Below are 23,437 nucleotides of genomic sequence, written 5' to 3'. Positions count from 1 at the left end.
CAGATGCGGCGGAGTCGAAGGAGTTGGGAGAATGGGATGGCGTTTTTACAGGGGTCAGGGTGGGAGGAGGTGTAGTCCAGGTAGCTGTGGGAGTCGGTCGGTTTGTAGTAGGTGTCCGTGTTGATTCGGTCGCCTGAGGTAGAAATAGATAGGTCGAGGAAGGGGAGGGAGGAATCTGAGACTGTCCAGGTGAATTTGAGGTCGGGGTGGAAGGTGTTGGTGAAGTGGATGATCTGTTCAACCTCCTCATGGGAGCACGAGGCGGCGCCGATACAGTCATCGATGTAGCAGAGGAAAAGGTGGGGGGTGGGGCCAGTGTAGTTGCGGAAGATGGATTGTTCCACATATCCTACGAAGACCAAAGGGTCTGTTTCCGTACTGCACATCTCTATGACTCTATGACTCTAATTTACCATTCTGATGAAGCAATGGGAAACATGTCATAAATCACATCTAAATTAGCAAGACTTCTCTGGATAACTATGCTACAGCACTCAAAAGGTAAAATCTTTTTTGTGTTCTGCAAGATTCTGTTTTGTCTTAGCCAAGTGAAGTCTTTATGAGCTCAAGGTGAATACCATGTGTATCAGATTTGTGTTAAGCATAATGATATGGATTTATTTTTCTTCCACAGGAAATGTGGATAACAAAGTCTTATGTTTCTGATTTTAATGTTATTTAGTTATTCCAGGTAACTCATGATGAAATCAACATTTACTCAGCATCATTATTAACTGTCAACTCAAAAAAAAAATCAAGGAAAAGACAACTTAACAGTCAAGCTGCAAGGATGAAGAAAACCATGGTGGAATAAACCAAACAAGGAAGCAACTTATATTGAATTCCACAGTGACTACTTCAACCCTGATTATCTCATTAAACAAGGTGTTAATACTTCTCTTCAATCTGCAATCTGTATAATTTCATTTGAAATACAGTCTCTCCCAGCAGCTTTACTGTTTCTCATTTCACTTATTACATTATCTACTATTTTTTATCTCCCCAAAGATCCCACTCTTTAACTACTTGTGCTTAGCCTGTTATTGCCTAGTTCCCTCATTAGCACTTCTAAGTTAATATTAATACAGTGTGAACATTTTTTGTTACACTGAGCAATGAATTGACAGACAGTGGAGCAAGAAAACTGCTATTGGCTTGAATGTTCTTTGAAATCTACCCACAGTTTATCAGGTTTTGTAAAGCGAATAAATAAAACTGCCTGGACCAGTTTTTGTTGGTAATAGGTGCATGATAGCCTGGCCATCCAATCAGATAGTTTGAGAAGTGACCTTTTTTCCTGCCAGGAGCTTCAAAAGATATGTCCCGAAATTAATATTTCAGAGCAAAATGTTATTTTTCTGCTGGCATTGATAAGCAAAACACAGTTCTGTGCATCATGGCATGAAAATATGTTTTAATTGGTTAGAATACTATGCATTTTCATGCTGCCAAATTAATCTTAATTCTTTTATTTGATTTTTCTTGCAGTAAGCATCAGTTTGGCCTACACCTGGGTCAGAAGTCAACGGGTTGGAGCACTAAAAGTCTATCTAAATTTCAAGTGATTGTTGCCGGAATTACTTTCTTTTAATTATAGGAGGATGCCTTACATTCACCTTGAATGTGTCCTCAAAAATGGGTCAGTACTTAAGCTGAATGCTAAGAAAAGGAAAGGGGTACACACTGGTGAAATCTTGAAAACTTAAAACTTATAGAAACCATTATTCCCTGCTTGGCATAGAAAACATCATGAACAAAGACCCACCTATTGCACATTATGGGGGATTAAATCTTATATTTTCTGAAGCTGTGTGTGACCATTTTGTGGATTCAAGCCTGAGAAGTCAAGGAGTAAATGATCCAACATGTCTCGGCACCAATACTCCATTGGTTCGGAGGTAAATCTGTGGAAGGTGGTTAAGATCAAAAGTGCTGAGCTCTTCCAACACATGTCATTCATGCGGTCAATAGAACAAAGAATATTTTGGAAGTGACAGGCATAAAGATGAACAGTCACCAGACTTGAAATGTCAGCTCTGCTTTCTTTCCACAGATGCTGCCAGACAGGCTGAATTTCTCCAGTAATGTCCATTTTTGATTTTGTTTCAGACCTCCAAAATCCACAGTTCTATTGTTTTATTATCTTGGATTAAGTAAGATCATGTTTTAACATAAAAATTCAGTCCTTATTTCTTCGCATTTAGTTTTTATTCTTTAGATCTTAGCTTATTGATAGTTTTATTTATTTATGCCTTTGGAGGAAAAGCACTTCATATTACAGGAAGGTGTTTATATCAAATTGGAAAGAAATGGTGCACAGTGACTTAGTGTTTAGCACTGCTGCCTCACAGCACCAGAGTCCCAGGTTCAATTCCAACCTCAGGTGACCATCTGTGTGGAGTTGGCACATTCTCCCCGTGTCTGCATGGGTTTCCTCCGGGTGCTCCGGTTTCCTCCCACAGTCCAAAGATGTGCGGGTCAGGTGAATTGGCCAGGCTAAAATTGCCCATAGTGTTAGGTGCATTAGTCAGAGGGAAATAGGTCTGGGTGGGTTACTCTTCAGAGGGTCAGTGTGGACTGGTTGGGCTGAAGGGCCTGTTCCCACGCTGTAGGGAATCTAATCTAATCTAATATGTTACTGAGGTGCACTGATTTTCTAGAAATCAAGGGAGGGAAGATTTAAATCAACTAATACAATTACAGACAGGAGAATGAATATGTTTACCAGTAGTGGAGGACCCAGAAAGGATGGATAGCAAATTTACAAAAATACTTTATTTTGAAGTGTAAAATGCTAAAATCATAAAAAGGTAATGCAATTAACTCTTTCATTCCAGCTCATGAGGACAGGGATGTATAAATTTAAGGGAAAAAATTAGTAGTTACTAGGTTATAGACCTTAAACCATTAAAAATACAAACAATCTAATGTTCCTAACTTGTCACTAATCTAAGGAATCTGAACTGAAATCAATTTAACCAATTTATATCAATCTCAGAGACGGCTGTCAATTGTAAAGTTATCAGCAAGCACTTAATATTGAATTATTGTGACACAATTGAACACCCTTTGTAACCTGCATTATTTATTTTGTCAATGATCCTTATTTAATTATTTGAATGCTGAATGCTTGATTATAATTGCTGTTAACTAATAATCTAATCCAAATCTAATAAATAATTGCTGGTTGATGATTTTCTGTCTAATTCATTATGATGGGTGGAAAGAGTTAATTCATTCTGTATAGCTCATGACAGGATGTTGACAGTATGGGTTGTAAAATTTATCAGATATAGTTGATGTAAAGCAGTTGAATGAACCAAATTTAGACACCATTAACTCCTAGGTATAAACTGAATGGTAAACCTAGATGGACCCTTGATGAGAATTTCAAATGGACTGGGATGGTTTGGAAGAAGGGAGTGGGGAGGATTCATTTGATACCCTTGATGAATGTTCTTGTCAGGGTGTTAACTCCGATGTCCTTGCAGGTCCTCACCAAAGTCTCTGCCTGCTTTTACAGATGAATATTAAAGAGATCAGGATGCTCAGCAAAAAAGAGTGAGTGGTTCTTTTTATGGGGAAGTGTGGGCTAAGGTCAGAAATGTTACAGAATGCAAAAGCAGGGAGTCTTGGTAAGGAATGGCATGCAGCTTTGAAGTTCAGCTCAGAGTCAAACATTACATTGACATTATACATGATTTGATAAGATTACATGTGTGACTAGGGAGAAGGTGTAATTGGGGATTAAGTGTTGACTTTCTGATTGGAGCTGTATTGTATCAGAATTGTATGAAGGCCAGAAAGGATCATTACAATCTGTGGTAGGTTCAAAAGCATTCATTCTAATCCAACTGTAAAGAGCACAAAAGGTTTTTTTTTCAGATTTCCTACTCCCCTCAGTTCATGATTCCTGATGTGTTATTGTACTGAAGAATAGAACCACCATGGCAAGGATAAATTAGCCCATATTTGAGAATTGACAGATGCCTCTTTTCATGTCAGCATGCGCTTTATCAGTGGCAAATTTAGGCTACATGTTAACTGCAGACTGAAGACAGTCACTCTGTGGGATGAGTTTGCAACAGAATGAAAACTAGCCATTATTCCATTTGCAGAAAATGTTCAAAACTGTCAGCAAATCAGGTAGCATTTGTGGACTGAAATTAAGAAAACTGGGGGAACTTTTTGATCCATGAACTCTGTCCAAAGGCCACATTTGTATTCATGGCAGGAACTTCATTGTAATATCATGAATCCATACTAATTAACGGGTCATAACTCAAAACCTCAGAGAAGTCAGTAAGCAAATTGGAGGTTGACTCAAACCCTAAAATTATGCTGGGGTGGAGGGAGATTGCCGTCAATGTATAAACGACACCTAAGTTCCATCCCTTTATTTGTGTGTGTTTTTGCTAAAGGCAGAATCTCAGCTCATTTTCTGCTGATGCCTTATCCTAAAACTATCTTCTCTTGCAGTAATCCATCCACTGCCTTTCAGTCTCAGGGTCAAGTGAGCAAAGAGAGAGGCCACTAGCTTACCCCACTAGCTGAGACCAAACACATGTGGTTGATATTATTCTGAACTGCATGCTAGCCACCTAGCCAACTGAGCTCACCAGTCCCTTCCTATACCCATCACTACAAAAAATAAAGTCAAAACAGTGATGTTAGTATCATAGTGCTCCTGATTATTTTTTTCTCAATAAGTATTAACCCACTTTTACAGGAATCATCAACTTAATTATCAACTACCTTCTCTTTGAGACCATTTCACGTATTGAGTATTGAGTCAACCATGTCTCAGTTCATAATAATCTCAACTTTGGCGCTGAAGATTCTGATTTAGATTATATTAGATTCCCTACAGTGTGGAAAGAGGCCCTTCGGTCCAACAAGTCCAACTAACCCTCCGAAGAGTAACCCACCCAGACCCATTTCCCTCTGACTAATGCACCTAACACTATGAGCAATTTAGAACGGCCAATTCATCTGGCCTGCACATCTTTGGACTGTGGAAGGAAATCGGGGCACCCGGAGGAAACCCGCGCTGACATGGGGAGAATGTGCAAACTCCACACAGACAGTCGCCCAAGGCGGGAATTGAACTGGGTCTCTGGCACTGTGAGGCAGCAGTGCTAACCACTGAGCCAACATGCTGCCCCAAGTGTAACACCAGGATTTCAAGTGTAACACCAGGACTTGAGCACAAAAATCAAAGCTGATGTTATCGTGGAATACTGACAGAATCTATCAGAGATTCTGTCTTTCAGGTAAGATATTGAACTATGGTCCATCTTTTTCATCAGTTAGACATAAAATATCCCAATGCATTATTTTGAAGAAGCAAGATATTTGCGTCTTAGACAATGTTTGTTCTTCAACCAAAATCACGAAACAGATTCTCGCAATACTGTTTATGGAAGCTTGCTGTGAGCAAACTGACTGCTGCATTTTGAATATACACACTTCAAAAGTATTTTATGTGCTATAAAACATTTTGGGATATCCCCAAAATGTCCAATACTTGAGTTGTGAAAGGTGACATATAAATGTTTGTTTTTTTTCTTTAAGGCTGCTATAAAGATTGGTGCCAGTTCCATTCTCTGTATAGCCTTCTGCTCTCTAAGCTTTAAAATATTTGCCAATCAATGTAGGGCTACTTGAGCTATTATTGACGACATAATTGTCAGTGGATTATACACCGATTTAACATAAGCCAACTTTACAAGAAACATAAACTGAGCAAGTCACTTTCTGAACTCTCATGCTGCAAGTGCAGTGTCCAAAGGTACCAGGAGCAAGAAAATTGGTGGTAAAAATAGTTAAAAATAGCTCCAATTTATTTCACAATATCCAGTTTTTAAAAAATCTGTTTTACAGTGATAGCAAAGAAATATAACTTCATAACTGGTTTCATGAATTTCAGGAAATAAAATTAAAATATGCATGGGCAATGGCATACTTTTTAAAATCACAGGAAGCCCAATCACATTACACCATTTTAATGAGGAGGCAGGCAAATTGCAGAAGTTGAGCAGAATCTTGGCTTTATCAGTTGTCTCATTCACTTGCTCAAAAGGTGGTGAGACAAACAAGCTGACACTTCAGAGAATGTTCCAGGATATCTTCTTCCAATCACTTTAGAGGGCAGCAGTGTGTCCTCCTCCAAGGACAAATTCCCATGGTTAGAAGTTCCATTCAGCAGGAACTGCCAACCAATATGACGGTGGCATTTCTCTCAGTCTACAGCATGACAGGGGAGGCCATAGCAGAAGAATAGCCAAGATTGTGAAGACCAAGTTCACTTGTAGGAGGTATGTGTGATTTCTGATGTTTTGGAATCTGGGGGACAGGAGCCATTGGGATTAAGGACAAGGATATGGTCTTCAACAGCCACCCCTCTCCCCTCTGTCCAGTCCCACAGTTATACAAAGTTAGTGCAGAGTGAGAGAGCCCTCTGTCACCCTGGCAGGCAAATTGTACTGGGTTGCCGGTCACATATGTCACCGTTCTCCCACCTGGAGCCAAAATAATTACAACCCAGGCAGAATTAGGCCCTTAAATAACTCTTAAGTGTCATGAATTAACCATTTAAGGGCCTCAATTGTGAGTGGCAAGGAAATGTGCCCACCCAGAACATAATTCCAGTGGAGGGGGAGACTAGTGTTCCACCTAATCAAGTGAGCTTTCCACAACAAGACCCAACATCTCAGGGACTGGAAGATTCCGTATGTCACATAGATTAGTATGGTAAAAACAGAGGAGACGACCTGGGGGTTTCTGTGAGAGAGAGACTCACTAAGATTCTTATAGAGATAGGAGGAAAACTTCTTCGTATGCTACTTCTATGGTACTTTCTCCCCACCCCCACCCTCTCTCATTTATCTCTCCAACCTGGATGTTCCCTGTCTCTATTCCTGATGAAGGGCTTTTGCCCGAAAAGTCGAGTTTCCTGCTCCTCACATGCTGCCTGGCCTGCTGTGCTTTTCCAGCACCACTTTAATCTAGACATAGATTAGTATATCTGAACAAAGTTTACCTGCAGTTGTGTCAGCAATTTGTGAATAGGCTGTACACCAAGTTTCTCACAGCTTAATTTGTAGGATGCAATGATCTCATCCACTGTAAAACTGCCAGCTGCAACACAGAATAAATTGGATTAACAATTTGGTCATTCTTTAGTTAAAACTCATGCTAGACAAATAATGTAACAAGTTGACATCAGTACTGTAAAATCTTTGGTTTGATGTCAACTAAAGTACTTGCACTGTACTCTTCCTAGTTTTGTATTGTAGCAGCCAACATCAATGTAATTGTCCAGCTCATCTTAATTAAAATTACTTCCAACCTGGAAGCACCTATTTACACTGCTTGAGTTGAACTGTTGTTCTACTGCTCCGGACAAAACTCTATGTACCATCATGCACCAAGTTCCTCTCTAATCATGTTGATCAGTGCAGAATCAACTCCAAATGAGTCAACACAGGGGATTTAAATCGATTCTAGGTAAGTTTTAAAAGCAGTTCTATTGACCATACCTTCCTCAAAGCACATTTGGAAATTTTAGTTTCATGCTACACTGGAGATGTACTGCTCCATGTGAATACTACCTCTATGAAATTTAATTTTGCTTCTTTGAACTTGCAAGACAGTTTTAGCATTGAGAATTGGAATCTTTACAGCAACAGTAAAATTGCAACATAATTTGTCATTCCCCTGACAAACAAGTATACAGTTTTGGATACTGTTGGGGGGACGAGTTTCCATGGGCATGCATTGGGGTGCAGGTTTCTGGCACAGAATCTGTCTCTGTTGCACAGAAGGGAAAGAGGAGAGTATTAGTCACTGGGGACTCAATAGTTAGAGGGTCAGATAGAATGAAAGAAATTCATGGTTGGCGTGTTGCCTTCCAGGTGCCATGGTCTGTGATGTCTCGGATCGTGTTTTTGGGATCCTGAAGTGAGACGGTGACCAGCCCCAAGTCGTGGTCCACATAGGTACCAACGACATTGGTAGAAAGAGGGATAGGGATGTAAGGCAGGATTTCAGGGAGCTAGGGTGGAAGCTAAGAGCTAGAACAAACAGAGTTGTTATCTCCGGTTTGTTACCCGTGCCATGTGATAGTGAGGCGAGGAACAGGGAGCGATGTCAGCTGAACACGTGGCTGCAGGGATGGTGCAGGAGGGAGGGTTTCAGGTATATGGACAATTGGGGCTCATTCTGGGGAAGGTGTGACCTCTACAAACAGGCCAGTCTTCACTTGAACAAGAGGGATACTGGATGGGAAATTTGCTAGTGCTATTCAGACAGATTTAAAATAGCTCAGCAGGGGGATTGGAACCTGTGGTGTAGTCCCAGTGCACAGAAGGATGTGAGTAGGGAGGACAGGGACAGGATTGCACTGTGACAGGAGTTTGCTGGCAGACAGCAAGCTGGTTTGAAGTGTATCTACTTCAATGCCAGGAGTATGCGGGATAAGGTAAGTGAGCTTGCAGCATGGATAAATACCTGGGACTTCGATATTGTGGCCATTTCGGAGACATGGATGGAGCAGGGTCAGGAATGGATGTGCAGGTTTCAGGGTTTAGACCTTTCATTAAGATCAGGGAAGGTGGTAAAAGGGGGAAGGTGTGGCTTTGTTAGTCAAGGACTGCATAATGGTGGCTGAAAGAACGTTTGATGAGGGCTTGTCTACTGAGGTGGTATGGGCTGAAGTTAGAAACAGGAGGAGAGGTCACACCGCTAGGAGTTTTTTTAATAGGCCTCCACAAAGTTCCAGGCATGTGGAGGAGAGGATTGGCAAAACGATTCTGGGCAGGAGTGAAAGGAACAGGGTCATCATTATGCGAGTCTTTAACTTCCCCAAAATTGATTAGAAATTATATAACTCTAGCACCTTTTGTCCAATGTGTGCAGGAGGGTTTCCTGACACAGTATGTTGAAGGGCCGACAAGAGGGGAGGCCACACTGGATCTGGTACATGGTAATGAACCAAGCCAGGTGTTTGATTTATTGGTAGGTGAGCACTTTGGAGAGAGTGACCACAATTCGGTTACATTTACTTTAGCGATGAAAGAGATAGGTACATGCCACAAGTCTAGAGTTACAGATGGGGGAAGGGCAATTATAATGCGATTAGGCAAGACTTCAGAGGCATAGAATGAGGTAGCAAAATGCAGGGCATGGGGACAATTGAAATGTGGAACTGATTTAAGGAACAGATATTGCGTGTCCTTGATAGGCATGTCCCTGTCAGGCAGGGAGTAAGTGATAAGGTAAGGGAACATTGGTTTACTAAAGAAATTGTATCTCTTGTTAAGCAGAAGAGGGGGGCTTATGTGAAGTTGAGACGAGATGGTTCAGATGAGGTGAAGGAGAATTACAGATTAGCTAGGAAGAATTTAAAGAGACAGTTAAGAAGAGCAAGAAGGGGACATGAGCAGTCTTTAGCAGATAGAATAAAGGAGAACCCTAAAGCTTTCAATAGATATGTGAGAAATAAAAGGATGACGAGAGTAGGAATAGGGCCAGTCAAAGACAGTAGTGGGAAGTTGTGTGTGGACCCTGTGGAGATCAGAGAGGGGCTAAACAAATATTTCTCATCTGTTTTCACTCAGGAAAAGGAGAATATTGCAGAGGAGAAGAATGAGATACAGGCAATTTGACTTGAAAGGATTGATGTTAGTAAGGAACAGGTGTTAGCAATTCTAGAAGATGTGGAAGTAGATAAGTTCCTTGGTTGGATAGGATTTATCCAAGGATTCTCTGGGAAGCTAGGGAGGAGATGGTGGAGCCTTTGGCCTTGATTTTTGAGTCATCATTATTTTCAGGTTTTGTACCAGAGGACTGGAGGATTGCAAATGTTGTGCCCTTGTTCAAGAAGGGTAGTAGAGATGACGCAGGTAATTATAGACCAGTGAGCCTTACATCTGTTGTAGGAAAAGTTTTGGAAAGGATAATAAGAGATTGGATTTATAATCATCTAGCAAGCAACAATTTGATTGGAGAGAGTTAACATGGTTTCATCAAGGGCAGGTCGTGTCTCACAAACCTCATTGAGTTTTTTGATAAGGTGACCAAGCATGTGGATGAGGGTAGGGCAGTTAACATGGTGTACATGGACTTTGATAAGGTTCCACATGGTAGGCATTTGGAGAAAATGCAGAGGCATGGGATTAAGGGTGATTTAACAGTTTGGATTAGAAACTGGCTTTCTGTAAGAAGGCAGCGAGTGGTGGTTGATGGAAAATATTCAGCCTGGAGTCTAGTTACTAGTGGTGTGCCACAAGGATCGGTTTTGGGTCCACTGCTGTTTGTCATTTTTATAAATGACTTGGACGCAGGAAAGGGTGGATGGGTTAGTAAGTTTGCAGATGACACTAAAGTTGGTGGATTAGTGGACAGTGTGGAAGAATGTTGCAGATTGCAGGGGGACTTGGATAAACTGCAGAATTGGGCTGTGAGGTGTCAAATGGAGTTCAATGCAGATAAATGTGAGGTGATTCACTTTGGGAAGAATAACAGGAAGGCAGAGTACTGGGTCAATGGAAAGACTCTTGATAGTGTGAATGAGCAGACGGACCTTGGTGTCCATGTACACAGATTCCTGAAAGTTGCCACCCAGGTTGACAGTGCTGTTAAAGAAGGCATACGGTGTGTTAGGTTTTATCGGTAGAGGGATTGAGTTCCAGAGCCATGATGTCATGCTGCAACTGTACAAAATGCGGCCTCACTTGGAATATTGTGTACAATTCTGGTTACCCCATTACAGGAAGGATGTGGAAGCATTGGAAAAGGTGCAGAGGAGATTTACCAGGATGTTACTGGGTCCTGAAGAAGGGCTTATGCCCAAAACGTCGATTCTCCTGTTCCCTGGATGCTGCCTGACCTGCTGCGCTTTTCCAGCAACACATTTTCAGCTCTGATCTCCAGCATCTGCAGATCTCATTTTCTCCTCTGGAGGGAAGGTCTTATGAGGAAAGGCTGAGTGACATGGGTCTGTTCTCATTGGATAGAAGAAGGGGGATTTAATAGAGACATACAAGATGATCAGAGGATTAGATGGGGTGGACAGTGAGAGTCTCTTTCTAAGGATGATGAGGGGGCATTGCTGCAAATTGAGGGTGACAGATTTAAGACAGATGTCAGAGGCAGGCTCTTTACTCAGAGAGTGATAAAGGTGTGGAATGTTCTGCCTGCCAATGTAGTTAACACAGCCACATTCAGGGCATTTAAACAGTCCTTGTAGAAGCACATGGATAATGATGGGATAGTGTACGGGGATGAGCTTGTATTAGTTCACAGGTCGGCGCAATTTCCTTGTTGGGCCGAAGGGCCTGTTTCCACACTGTAAGTGATCTAATCTTAACACAGCCACATTAGGGGCATTTAAACAGTCCTTGTAGAAGCATATGGATAATGATGGGATAGTGTACGGGGATGAGCTTGTATTAGTTCACAGGTCGGCGCAATTTCGAGGGCTGAAGGGCCTGGTCTGCGCTGTATTTTTCTATGTTCTAAATGCAACATTAACAGTTTGTGTAAACAGCTGGAAAGCCTCAATATATCAAAAACATAAGTTGCTCAGAAACTGTGCAGGTCTGGCAGCATCTGTGGAAATAAATTAGAGTTATCATTTTGGGTGCAGTAACCCTTCTTCAGAAAATGCTTGTATTTATGCAGAACATGGGGTGGGGAGAGTAAACGATAGGTGGAAACAAAGCCCGAACAGAGAGAAACACAGTGGGACAAAGGAGTGGGTAAAAGTCAGTCTGGGGGAATGAGTAGCTGTTAATGGGGTCTGTTAGTAGCTGTCAATGGGTTGTGTGTGGTAGCAGCCCAAGTGATGACAAGGCATAGAATGAGGAGGTTATGCTAAATAAAGGGGAGAAGGCGTCTCAAGCCCCACAATTTATGAATTCAATTTTAAGTCCAGAAGGCTGTTGAGTTCCCAAACAGAAAATGAGGTGTTAGATAAAGCTTCCCAGCAATTATTTTCCCAGTAATTTCTGTTTTGTTTCTGATTTCCAGCATCTGCAGTTCTTTTTTTTTAATTCAATACATTGGTTTGCAGCCTGGCTCACCCCCAAGAAATGAGCTAGAATAACTTATAGTTGACATTCTTTTGGTAGTAGGATCAGTAATTTGCAGGGCTGATAATGCCTACCAGTAAAACTACAAGTGAAGACTTCAAATTAGGTGATCAAGAAAGGAATACAAAATTAGCACAATTATCAGGTGGCCGAAGTACCTCTATGTTATGAACATTTCCAAAGCATCACATGCAACAGTGTTATATTAGAGTAGCTGAGATAATCAAATTCCATTTCTCATTAGTTTCTGTAAAGTCTAACATTGTTTTGAAGGTCACATTCCCTAAGTCTGTTCATTTCACCATGATGGTGAATGCATATGAAAAGTAAAACTTAAAAAGAAAGACAATTCTAAGTTTTTCTAACTTAATGACAATTTAATGCATGTTGAGGATAAAATATATATTCTGCTCAAAGCAAGCAATAAAAGAGCAGCAAAGTTGCATGATACATTACATTGTACATATTAACAATTTCTATTGATTTCAGTAGGAAAGAAAAGGTATTGTGAATCTCTGCTGTAGCAGATTACCTCAACAAACTAATTAGTCCATTACTTTCATAACATACCCTGATTATATTGTTACGTTAACAATCCTATCAAGGGGAGCTAAAGTAAACCCCAGCATTGGAGTAATTCCTTTCATTACAGTACATTACACACTCACAAGGGGACCACAACCTTAATTATACATTTAATTTAGAAATACATTTTATGAGAAAACTGAGATACACCATGCAAATGGAATGATTTGGTTGGAAGTTCCCTTTAGTCCATAAACATGAGTCTCTTTCTTTTCTTTAATAATTCATGAGTGTTGCTGTATGGGAACAGCTGCAAAACAGGAATGTTATCTTCTCATCTTTCTTAAGGAACTTCTGAGTCAGTATTTAAAGAAAGTTAGAAAAATGGAACTTGGTTCAATGTTCAGCCAACATTCAGTAATAGTGTAATTTTGTGCAATTTGGGAGTCAAGCATTTTTCCCTTATGATGCCATAGTAAACGTTCCATTACATAGCATAAAATCATCTTGTAAAATAATTGTGCGCTAAGCTCCAATGGTCTTATAACAAAGATAGACTTATAACTAAAATTATATAATGAGGATGAGAGTAATTGGGAATACTTTAATTTAGAAATTAATTTACAAATATGCATATTTATCAATTAGTACACTGAGTTTTGATTTAATTGTACTGAATTAATAAATTAATAAATGCCCAGATTTATAGGTGAATAAATTAAGCAAATTGGTTTCTGATTAATTTTCTAAATTATTTAATCTCTAAACTATTTAATGCTGGCTATGAAATTGTTTTATACACCATGAAACCATAAGACTTTTGAAATCAAAGTTGTTCAGCCTTATATTATGGGTTTCTAGATCTCAAATCCCTGAGTGCACATTGCTACAAATTGCACAGAATGGAACACCATCACTGCTGATCATGGACTAGGAGGAATGCTCATGCTGGAGGATGTTTCTTTTTAATTCCACAGAGTTTCCACATCAACATTCCGTGGTCAGGTACAGCATGGCATTGATTCAGAATGAAAATTGCTATACAAGTTGTGTAAAGCTGCTGTAATTCTTCAGAAGAATGTCACTTACCATGTCAAATTGGTTAGCCTTATGGAAGTTATGTCGTAGACTCATAGAGTTGTACAGCATGGAACCAGACTCTTTGGTCCAACTAATCTATGCAAACCATATTCCAAAACTAAACTAGTCCCACTTGTCTGTGTTTGTCCTGTATCCCACCAAACCCTTCCTTTTCATGAACTTATCCAAATGTCTTGTAAATGTCTTAATTGTATTCGCATCACCACTTCCTCCAACAGTCCATTCCACATATAAACCACTCTGTGTATAGGAAGTTGCCCCACATTTTAAAAAAAAAATTCTCCTTTCACATTAAAAAATGGTCCCTAGTTTTGAATTCCCCGGCCCTACGGAAAAGACCCTTGCTATACACCTTACTTATTGCCCCCATTATTCTGACATTGCTAACTTAGTGCCTGTTTTCAGGGCAACTTTGTGCTATCTTCCATATGAATTTAAGATCAGACAAACTCAGGGTCCTCTGAGAGGTTATCCAGTCCATAACCAAAATCCTAAAGGAAGGGAAATTCCAGATTTGATCTAGAGTTTATGAAGAATTAGCTCATATGATCCAAGAGGTATAAGACAATGGCCAGAAAAGAAGAGAAGAGCTAGGCCAGAAGTCAGCAGTGATGATAATCAATCATTGATGAGTATTATCGTCCACCTAGGAAATTCCGTGTCATTGGTTTTATGGGTCCTTGTGTGGCTGACGAGATCAATGCTAGAGCTGCATCACATATTTGGAAGATGATTTCCAGGAGATTGACTTAGGCCATAGCCTTGATGTCACTGGCATTCCTTTTTCTAGTTCCTTTTCAGTTACTCCTCCTGCCAAGGGGTGTTCCTCTAAGTAGATGCCTTGTGCAGGACATGTTTTTACATGGGAATGCTATTTGAACGTCAGCAAATACATGGTCTTTGACAGAAGGCAGATCCAATAATGTTCTTCATGGAAGGAAACTACCATCCTTACTTGGTCTGGGCTACCTGTGACTCCAGACCCACAGCAATGTGGTTGGCTCTTAACTGCCCTCTGGGCAACTAGGGATGGGCAATAAATGCTGGCCTAGCCAGCAATGTTCTCCTCCCTTGAACAAACAAAAATAAATCCAGGGAACTTCTTTGAATAGAATCCCTACAGTGTACAAGCAGACTATTCAGCCCATCAAGTCAATACAAACCCTCCAAAGAGAAATCCACACAGACCTCCCCCCCTATCTTATCCCTATAACCCTGCAATTCCCATCACTAATGCACCTAGCCTGCACATCCTGTTCACTATGGGCAATTTAGTAGGGCCAATCCACCTAACATGCACATTTTTGGGGGTATGGGAGGAAACTGGAGCACCCAGAGAAAATCCATGCAGACATGGGGGGAATGTGCAAAATCTACACAGACAGCGGCTCATGGGTGGAATCGATCCCAGGCCACTGGTGCTGTGAGACAGTAGTGTCGATCGCTTCGGTAAATGGGGATCTCGCTACTACTGCAAACTTCATCTGCCGGGTTATAGCTGTTGCTATTAGATGAGTATCTTCCACCTGGATCACCACTGAGGACTTGCACTTTGTCTGGTTCCTGTCCTCTGACATTACCATTATAGGTGGCCCTGCTAGGACTCCTAGTAGCATCACGCTTGGGATGAATGGAACATGCAAGCTGTATCAAGGTGCAATCCGTGAAAAGGTAAGCAGCAAGTACACAATTACTGTCCATAACACCCCTCAGTTAGGGAGGAGAAAATTGGTTACAACAACAATTTATATTTATACAGTGCCTTTAATGTAACAAAAGAGTCCGAATGGCTTCACAGGGGAATATACAAAGCAAAGTATGCCACAGAGCCATGTCAGGAGGTCTTAGGTCAGAGAATCAAAAGCTTGGATAAAGTGTTATGATTTAAGAAAATATTTCAAAGAGAAAAATGAGCCAGAAAGAGAAAATGTGTGGGGAAAGAGGTCCAGAGTCTACGGCCCAAGTAACTGAAGGCACAGACACAAATGACGGAGTTGTTATACTTGGAAATGCACAAGAGACCAGAGTTTGAGGAGTGAAGGTACTTCAAAAGTACAAAGGGAAGGACAGGAGAAAGAATTCCTGGAGAAAATGACCCATTAGCCTGAAAAGAAAATGCCCAAAAACAGCACATTCCTGTTACCGCACAGAAAGAAACTGTCCGAACATTCTGATAGAGCTGAAACAAAGGACACAAAGGTTAAGAGTACTTAATTGAATCGCTGTACCACCAATACCCTTTGTCAGGATTCCACATAATTCCCGCAGTTTTGCAATGTTGTTATTATGAAAAAATATTTGATGCAGAGTTAACAGTTATTACTTTGATTATACAAGTCTCATTATAATATTTATTTATCACATTCTAAATGGAGGTTTAGTTGATGTGGTGGTACACAGAAGATCTTAATGCACAAGATGGATTTTAATTTTATGATGATTGTATGTATTATAATTTTTCAGTGTTTTACAGCACTGTAGTGTAGCTTTGAGATTGCATACTGTTTTACCATATGTTTAAATGCTTATTTATATTTTTCAGAGCAATTCAGTGTTGATTCCTTGTCTGTTGATATTGTTTTTATTTCATTAGAAAAATATTATGGGTGAAATTTTCCTTTCCCTGGTGTGGTGTGGGAAATGGAAAGAAAGTTGAGAAAATATATGAAAATGAAAAACGTTAGCATCTTGGCATTGGGAAGAAGTTTTGCAATTTTATCCTTAGGTTTTAAATGATGACTTCAGAATCTCACCAGTAAACAGTCTCTAACTTGTTTCCATTGTATTTGAACAAAATGCAAAGAACAGGCCCTTTGGCCTAACAAGACTGTGCTGACACATGATGCCTTTTTAAACTAAAAACCTTTTGCCTCTACACTGTCCATATCCCTCCATTCATATAACTGTCAAGATGCCTCTTAAATGTTACTATTGCATCTGCCTCCACTACCTCTTCTGGTGATGCATTGTAGGCATTTAACACCCTCTGTGTGAAAAAATATGCTTCTCACATCTACTTTAAACTTAACTGTTTTTACCTTAAACCTATATCTCCTAGTAAAATGACATCTCTAATTTGGGAACAAAGACTCTAGCAATTCTATCCATGCTTCTCATAATTTTGTAAATTTCTCTCAGATAATCCCTCATTTACATCTCATTACCAGCCCGACTTCCATTTATTTCTTCACCATTTCTAAATCTCTTTTCCTTTCCTGAAAAACTAGATGCCACATATTCCTGATACAAAGTCAAAATGGGTTAGGGTTAGGTAGGTGTGATTCACTGATTTCTTGCACCGGCCATCTTCCAGCAGTTTATGTCGTACACTGCCCCACAAGCTCCAATGCCACGATTCCCCCTCAATCATACATCCATATATGTTGGCAATGCTTCACCACATCACAATGACCACTCTTGAACTAACTTTCACATCATTCCAACTCCTTCGCACTTTAATTTGGAGTTCAGAGGCACCTATGACTTACACACTTCTGCCAGGACACTTTGCCCACAGGAACACACATTAAACTCATGCAACTGCACAGGATGAATTTTATGGATCTTGGCTTGCTTTGTTACTGTGTTAGTGCTCTCAGTTCACACTTAATTGGAGGCTGCCAATCTCTGTGACTTGCATTGCTTTTTAGGACACAGATTCTTCTGTGCTTAGTTATAGGCTGCCAGACTCTGGCTTGCAATTGTTTTTCTACAGAGAGACTGAGAGGCATGATGGGGAGCACTGAGCTGTCAAGCAGGTGGAGCTGCAGCATGTGCCAGTAGTTTACATGGGAAACACATGGCATGTTATTCAAGCAAATTACGATGTTTGAAATTCAAAGGGGAGCAGTCTTAATGGGGTCAAGGAGGACTATGGTCAGACAGGGGTTATGGTCACAGTCAGTCAAGAGCTTGTCTAACTCCAGTCCAAGGAGCTTTGTATGGGCTGAGTTTTTTTTAATCATTAAAGAGGACAGTTTTTTTTTTACACTGAAACTGAGTGGGACATTTGAATGCTGGACAATAGACCAAAGTCAATCAGTTAGTTCCAGAGTATGGTGATGGTTCCTTTCTCCTCTCAGGTCCTTCAATTCACACATTGCTGCTGTTTCTTTACTGCTGCTATCCCACTTATAAGACATTACCCCATGAGTGCACATCAACAGAAATGACTGAAGAGGAACCTCTATACACTCAGGCCTGTTTCAGCCTTCAGAGCTAATTGGGGAGTACAAAAATAATCTTGTAGACAGGATAAAAGAAGGATTTAGGGTAGAATATTTCTCCTTATTGTATAAGAATAAATTGTTCACAATGTTTACATATCTGATTGCAGGGGTGCAAAGGTTGATGATTTTCTCTATATATCAGAGAGACATGGGACAGATATCAGACAGACATGGGACAGAGCCAAGACACCATGTCAGACAGAATACTGTTTAGCCAGTCTAAGACTAAGATTGTTTGAATAAACACAAAGTTAACCTACATACCTGAGTCCTCCAGTTGACTGTGTAGTGAATTATCTACAGCATTACTGCCATTAGATCTCCAAAAGTAGAAACACACACTGTTGCTTTCCCTTGCACAGGTACAGCTTCTACCTGGCTTTCTTTAGGAAACCTTTCCGATCTTCTTCCTTTCCATCTGTCTCTGATATTGATGCACATTTTTGGCTTGATGGTTGAAAGCATCTACCCAGCTATCTCAGCCTTTGTAATGATGCCGATGCTCTCTTCCTCAAATTCTCTCCTTACTCCAGTTAGAATGTTTAGTTTAGACCATAAGACCATAAGACCATAAGACATAGGAGTGGAAGTAAGGCCATTCGGCCCATCGAGTCCACTCCGCCATTCAATCATGGCTGATGCGCACTTCAGCTCCAATTACCAGCGTTCTCCCCGTAGCCCTTAATTCCTCTAGACAACAAGAATCTATCAATCTCGGCCTTAAAGACATTTAGCGTCCCGGCTTCCACTGCACTCCACTTCATTGTGCCTCATCCTTGTATGAAACTCACTTCCTGGGTCCTCAACTTACACAGTACCAAATCCTAGTTTCACAATTACCATTCTTATGATTGCTAACATCAACAATTGCTTCCTATCAAATCACTGTTCTCACACCTTTCTAACTGTGGTTAAGTTCTTTCATCAAATAAACCTCCTACAATTCCTTTGTTCTCTCTAATTGTTACCCTATATCCAACCTTCAGTAAAATCCTTGTACTTCTCTGTTTCAAATAGCTTTAGCCCAGGACTCCCGTACCCATTGCTAAATCCTCCAGTGGCTTCCTTGTCGACTGTGATCACGGTTAATCTTTTCTGACGTGAGGCCTCCAAACTTTATTGAAGGCATTCTTTTCAAATAGGTATTTAATTACTGATCATACCCTCTCCCTCAATCTAAATTATTATACTATAAATACTTTGCACATTTACATGAAGTTTATCAGTGCCTGGTTAAAGGAATTTAACAGAATCTGAATAATATTGTCCAATATTGTGAACACTGATATTTTGTTGATGTGAAAAATTCCACCTTCCCTTAGTCTCCACATTCAGCAACATGTTGATTGAATAATTCATTGCGTTGAACCTCCCTGCCTTCCTGAAGTGTGATTAAACTCTGCGTCCCCTCCATTGACCACTTTCTCACTGCACAACTGCTATATGTAACAGGGTTTTTCCTTCCTCTCTGATGTTTGTAGAGTGCCTGAACTGGAATACCACAAGGATGCTGCCTGGTGCATAACATTCCTACCAACGGGACACCGCTGGTAACTGGGACAAAGCATGTGTCCAATTTATCCCATTGCAGCATGCTATTTCACAGAGTTTTGGAAACTCTCCACGGATGCCAGTTTGAGAACACTGCTCTATTAGCATTACAAAAATCTGTTGGTTTTTCCTGAGGATGTTTGGTACAAGCACAGAATATAATGGAACATTACAGTGAGCAAACAAGCTACAACAACCAATGTGACTAATTGTGTGCTGGACATTCAAAACCCTAATTCTCCAGGGTATTCAAACACTCATCATAATAATATAGAAATAAATTAAAAACATTAATGGTGCTGCTTGTGACTCTAGTTACACATGGTTGCTGCTTATTTAACTTGCTGTCCCGCAACAAAATGTTGTTTGTAGCACAAATAAATTAAAGAAATCAACACATAACCACTCAAGAATGTGAGATTATGGCCTAATGCAATAGGGGGTCCAAAGTTCCTCATATGGTTTTCTGTTAACATAATAGACAGTGCAAGTAAAATTTAATTTTTCCACACACTCATCCACCCTAAGACAATTCGGCAAGTCATGCACTTTGTCGATAATTTTGAGACCCTCTCCACTGGAAATTTATGGCACATATCTGTGGTCCCTGATTAATTTACTTTAATAATAGCATATTAATTGAAATATACCCCAAACTAACTGTGCTTCAAATCGTGGACTGACATGCTACAGGCACAGAAGAAGCATCTATCACAAAATGTTGTTATTTGCTTCTTAAGTAACTCATAATTTGAGTTTTGTAAAGAAACACAAAAAATAAAGTTAGCAGGATGACAGTGACACGATTTTATTTAAGATGAACACAATAGAAATCTCTAACCCTAATTCCCTAAACTTATTCTTGATGTACTACGAACATATAGATATATCAAAAGCTAATAATTATTCACAATGGCCATACTGTCTCAAAGCAAATAAACCAGTCAGTACAGTAATATAAAACCACAGCAGTATTAGCAATGAATAATTCATTCATTTCTATTTTCAACAGTTTTGTCACCTTAGACTCAAAATACAGTAGATGTGATCTTGATCAATTTTCAATAGCTTCATAATTAAGGCTGTTGATTTGAACCTCAATAAAATGGAAAATGCTTGGTTAACTTTACTGAAATGCAATGTTTTAACAAAGTTTTTCTAAGCAAAATCTTACAATGGCATAATTCCTTTATGATCAGGACAAAAGAAATTACAGACGATTAAGTATTTTGACCTATAGTCACCTGGTGTAATGGAGAGAAACCTAGGCCTCAATTTACTCACAGCAAAATCACATAAATTGCATGACAAATAGCCAGATGACCTGTTTTGTATGTATTGATTGAGGAATAACTTTAGGTATTCAATGATTCTATGATTCCAAATGTTAGTCGGGATATGAAAACTTATCTAGTCTTCCTTGAAACATGCTCTTGAATTTTTTTTCACACAATTGAAAGGGCCGGCAGAGTCTTGGTTCATCATACCACTTATAATTCAGCACTTTGTGCAGTAAAGCACTTCCTTTGATCTAAATTCTCAGCCTTTATTCTATGCAGAAGTGTGACTTGAATCCCTAACAGCTGACTTGTTAAAATTTCTTTCAGAGGATATCAACATTGTGATCAAGGGAAATATTATTTACCAATCCTTAATTATATCTAAACAAATGAACTAAGAGCAGAAGTAGGACATTTGGCTCCTTGAGCCTGCTCGACTATTTAATAAGATCATGACTGATCTGTTTGCGTTCCAAATTTGTTATGATCCATACCAAGCCCCCTTTAAATATGTCAAGGAGATAGTCTCGACCCTAATTTTTATCTTATTTAAAGACAAGTGTAAAGTGTTGTGTTCCAGATATAATTTAATTGTTCGTGCTACTTGACTTTAAGCAAAACACACTTTATTCTTACACCAAGTTAAAGGAAGAAAAAAAAAGAAGAATTGATAAAACTTCAACTGTATTACAGGGCAGCATGGTGGCTCAGTGGTTAGCACTGCTGCTTCACAGCACTAGGATCCCAGGTTAGATTCCAGCCATGGGCGACTATCTGTGTGGAGTTTGCACATTCACCCTGTGCCTGCGTGGGTTTCCTTCCACAATCCAAAGATGTGTAGGTTATTTGGCCATGCTAAATTGCCCATAGTACTAGGCGCATTAGTCAGAGGGTAATCGGTCTGGGTGGGTTACTCTTTGGAGGATTGGTGTGGACTGGTTGGGTCGAAGGGCCTGTTTCCACACTGAAGGAAATCTAATCTATTAGAAAACTTAGAATAATAGATTATTTAACGACTAAACAGCAACTGTTTGAATGTAGTAACATCACACAAACACAGTCTTGGCAAAGGCAATACCAGAACAATAGATTGACATGTGACGTTTCTCCAGTGCAGGAGAAAAGAATGCCAGAAGAAAATTCTGACAGAGAGAGGGAGGACTCCAGATTTTTGCTGTGGCTGAGAAAAATGTATAACAGCTTCCACAGACAACTTCAAAACCCCAATAACTCCTGAAAGTTGAACTAAAACTACTGAAAGTTTTGCAATTAGAATACTGTGTACAGTTCTGGTCGCCACATTACCAAAAGGATGTGGATGCTTTGGAGAGGATGCAGAGAAGGTTTACGAGGATGTTGCCTGGTATGGAAGGTGCTAGCTATGAAGAGAGGTTGAGCAGGTTCGGTTTATTTTCACTAGAAAAAAGGAGATTGGGGAGGAACCTGAGTGAGGTTTACAAAATCATGAAGGGTACAGACAGGGTGGATAGAGGCAAACTTTTTCCCAGGGTGAAGGATTCAATAACCAGAGGTCATGCTTTCAAGATGAGAGGTGCAAAGTTTAAGGGGGGATACACGCGGCAAGTACGTCACACAGAGGGTGGTGGGCGTTTGGAACATGTTGCCAGCAGAGGTGGTAGAGGCAGGCACTGTAGATTCATTTAAGATGCGTCTGGACAGATGCATGAGTAGATGGGGAGCAGAGGGATACAAATGCTTAGGAATTGACTGACAGGTTTAGACAGTACATTTGGATCAGCTCAGGCTTGAAGGGCCGAAGGGCCTGTTCCTGGGCTGTAAATCTTCTTTGTTCTTTATTCTTTTAAAGCTACTGGCTTTGTGGGAGCCTGACTCCAGCCTTTCATGCTGCTTCTATTGTTCTAACTTTAAATAAAAAACCCAATTCTCCAATCCTCACAACTTTATTCCTTGGCTTAACAAGAATCTATTTAGTTGTCTTAAAAATATCATTTGATTTACCTCCAACACCTTCTGAGGCAAAGACTTGTGAAGTTGCATAACCCTCAAAGAGAAAAAAAAGTCGTCATCTCTGACCAAAAAGGATGACCTCTAGTTCTGGACTCATCCACAAGAGAAAACCTTATGTCACATTAACCTACTCTTTCACATCAACCATTCCGGATCTTAGTTACTTTAATCAAGTCACTCCTCACTCTTCGAAACTCCGATGAAACAAAACCAGTCTGTCCAACCCTTATTCATAAGGCAACCCATTCATTCCAGGTATCAACCTAGAAGACCTTCCTCTGAACTGTCTCGAACACATTTACATTTTTCCTTAAATAAGGAGACCAAAACTGTACACAATATTTGATATGTAATCCTGCCAACGCCTTTTAACTGAAACATAACATCCTTACTTTTATATACAATTTTTCTCTTGATGAAGGATAGCATTCCATTAAGTTACTCAGTTATTTATTTTACTTATATACTTGAGGTGCTTGTGTTGGACTGGGATGGACAAAGTCAGAGATCACATGACACCAGGTTATAGACCAACAGGTTTATTTCAAATCACAAGCTTTCGGCACAATGCTCATTTGTCAGATGAAGTGTCTGTTTACTTATATACTAACATTTTGTGGCTTATGTAGTACAACTCCTAGATCCCTCTGCACTTCAGGATTCTGCA

General features: G+C 40.0%; 1 protein-coding gene across 1 annotated transcript in view; it reads right to left on the bottom strand.

Moving 5' to 3' along the window:
• The window catches only part of si:dkey-288a3.2 (protein phosphatase 1 regulatory subunit 37), a 239,235-nt gene that overhangs the window by 208,457 nt on the left and 7,341 nt on the right, over positions 1 to 23,437 (bottom strand). Inside the window, exon 3 of the mRNA XM_043697155.1 lies at positions 7,043 to 7,140. Coding sequence (XP_043553090.1) covers positions 7,043 to 7,140 — 98 coding nt within the window. The remainder of the gene's footprint in view (positions 1 to 7,042; positions 7,141 to 23,437) is intronic.

Source organism: Chiloscyllium plagiosum, chromosome 10 (assembly GCF_004010195.1).
Source record: "Chiloscyllium plagiosum isolate BGI_BamShark_2017 chromosome 10, ASM401019v2, whole genome shotgun sequence".
In the NCBI taxonomy this organism is placed as follows: Eukaryota; Metazoa; Chordata; class Chondrichthyes; order Orectolobiformes; family Hemiscylliidae; genus Chiloscyllium; species Chiloscyllium plagiosum.
The sequence above is the reverse complement of the archived record's forward strand: the minus strand, read 5'-3'. Positions and strand labels throughout refer to the sequence as shown.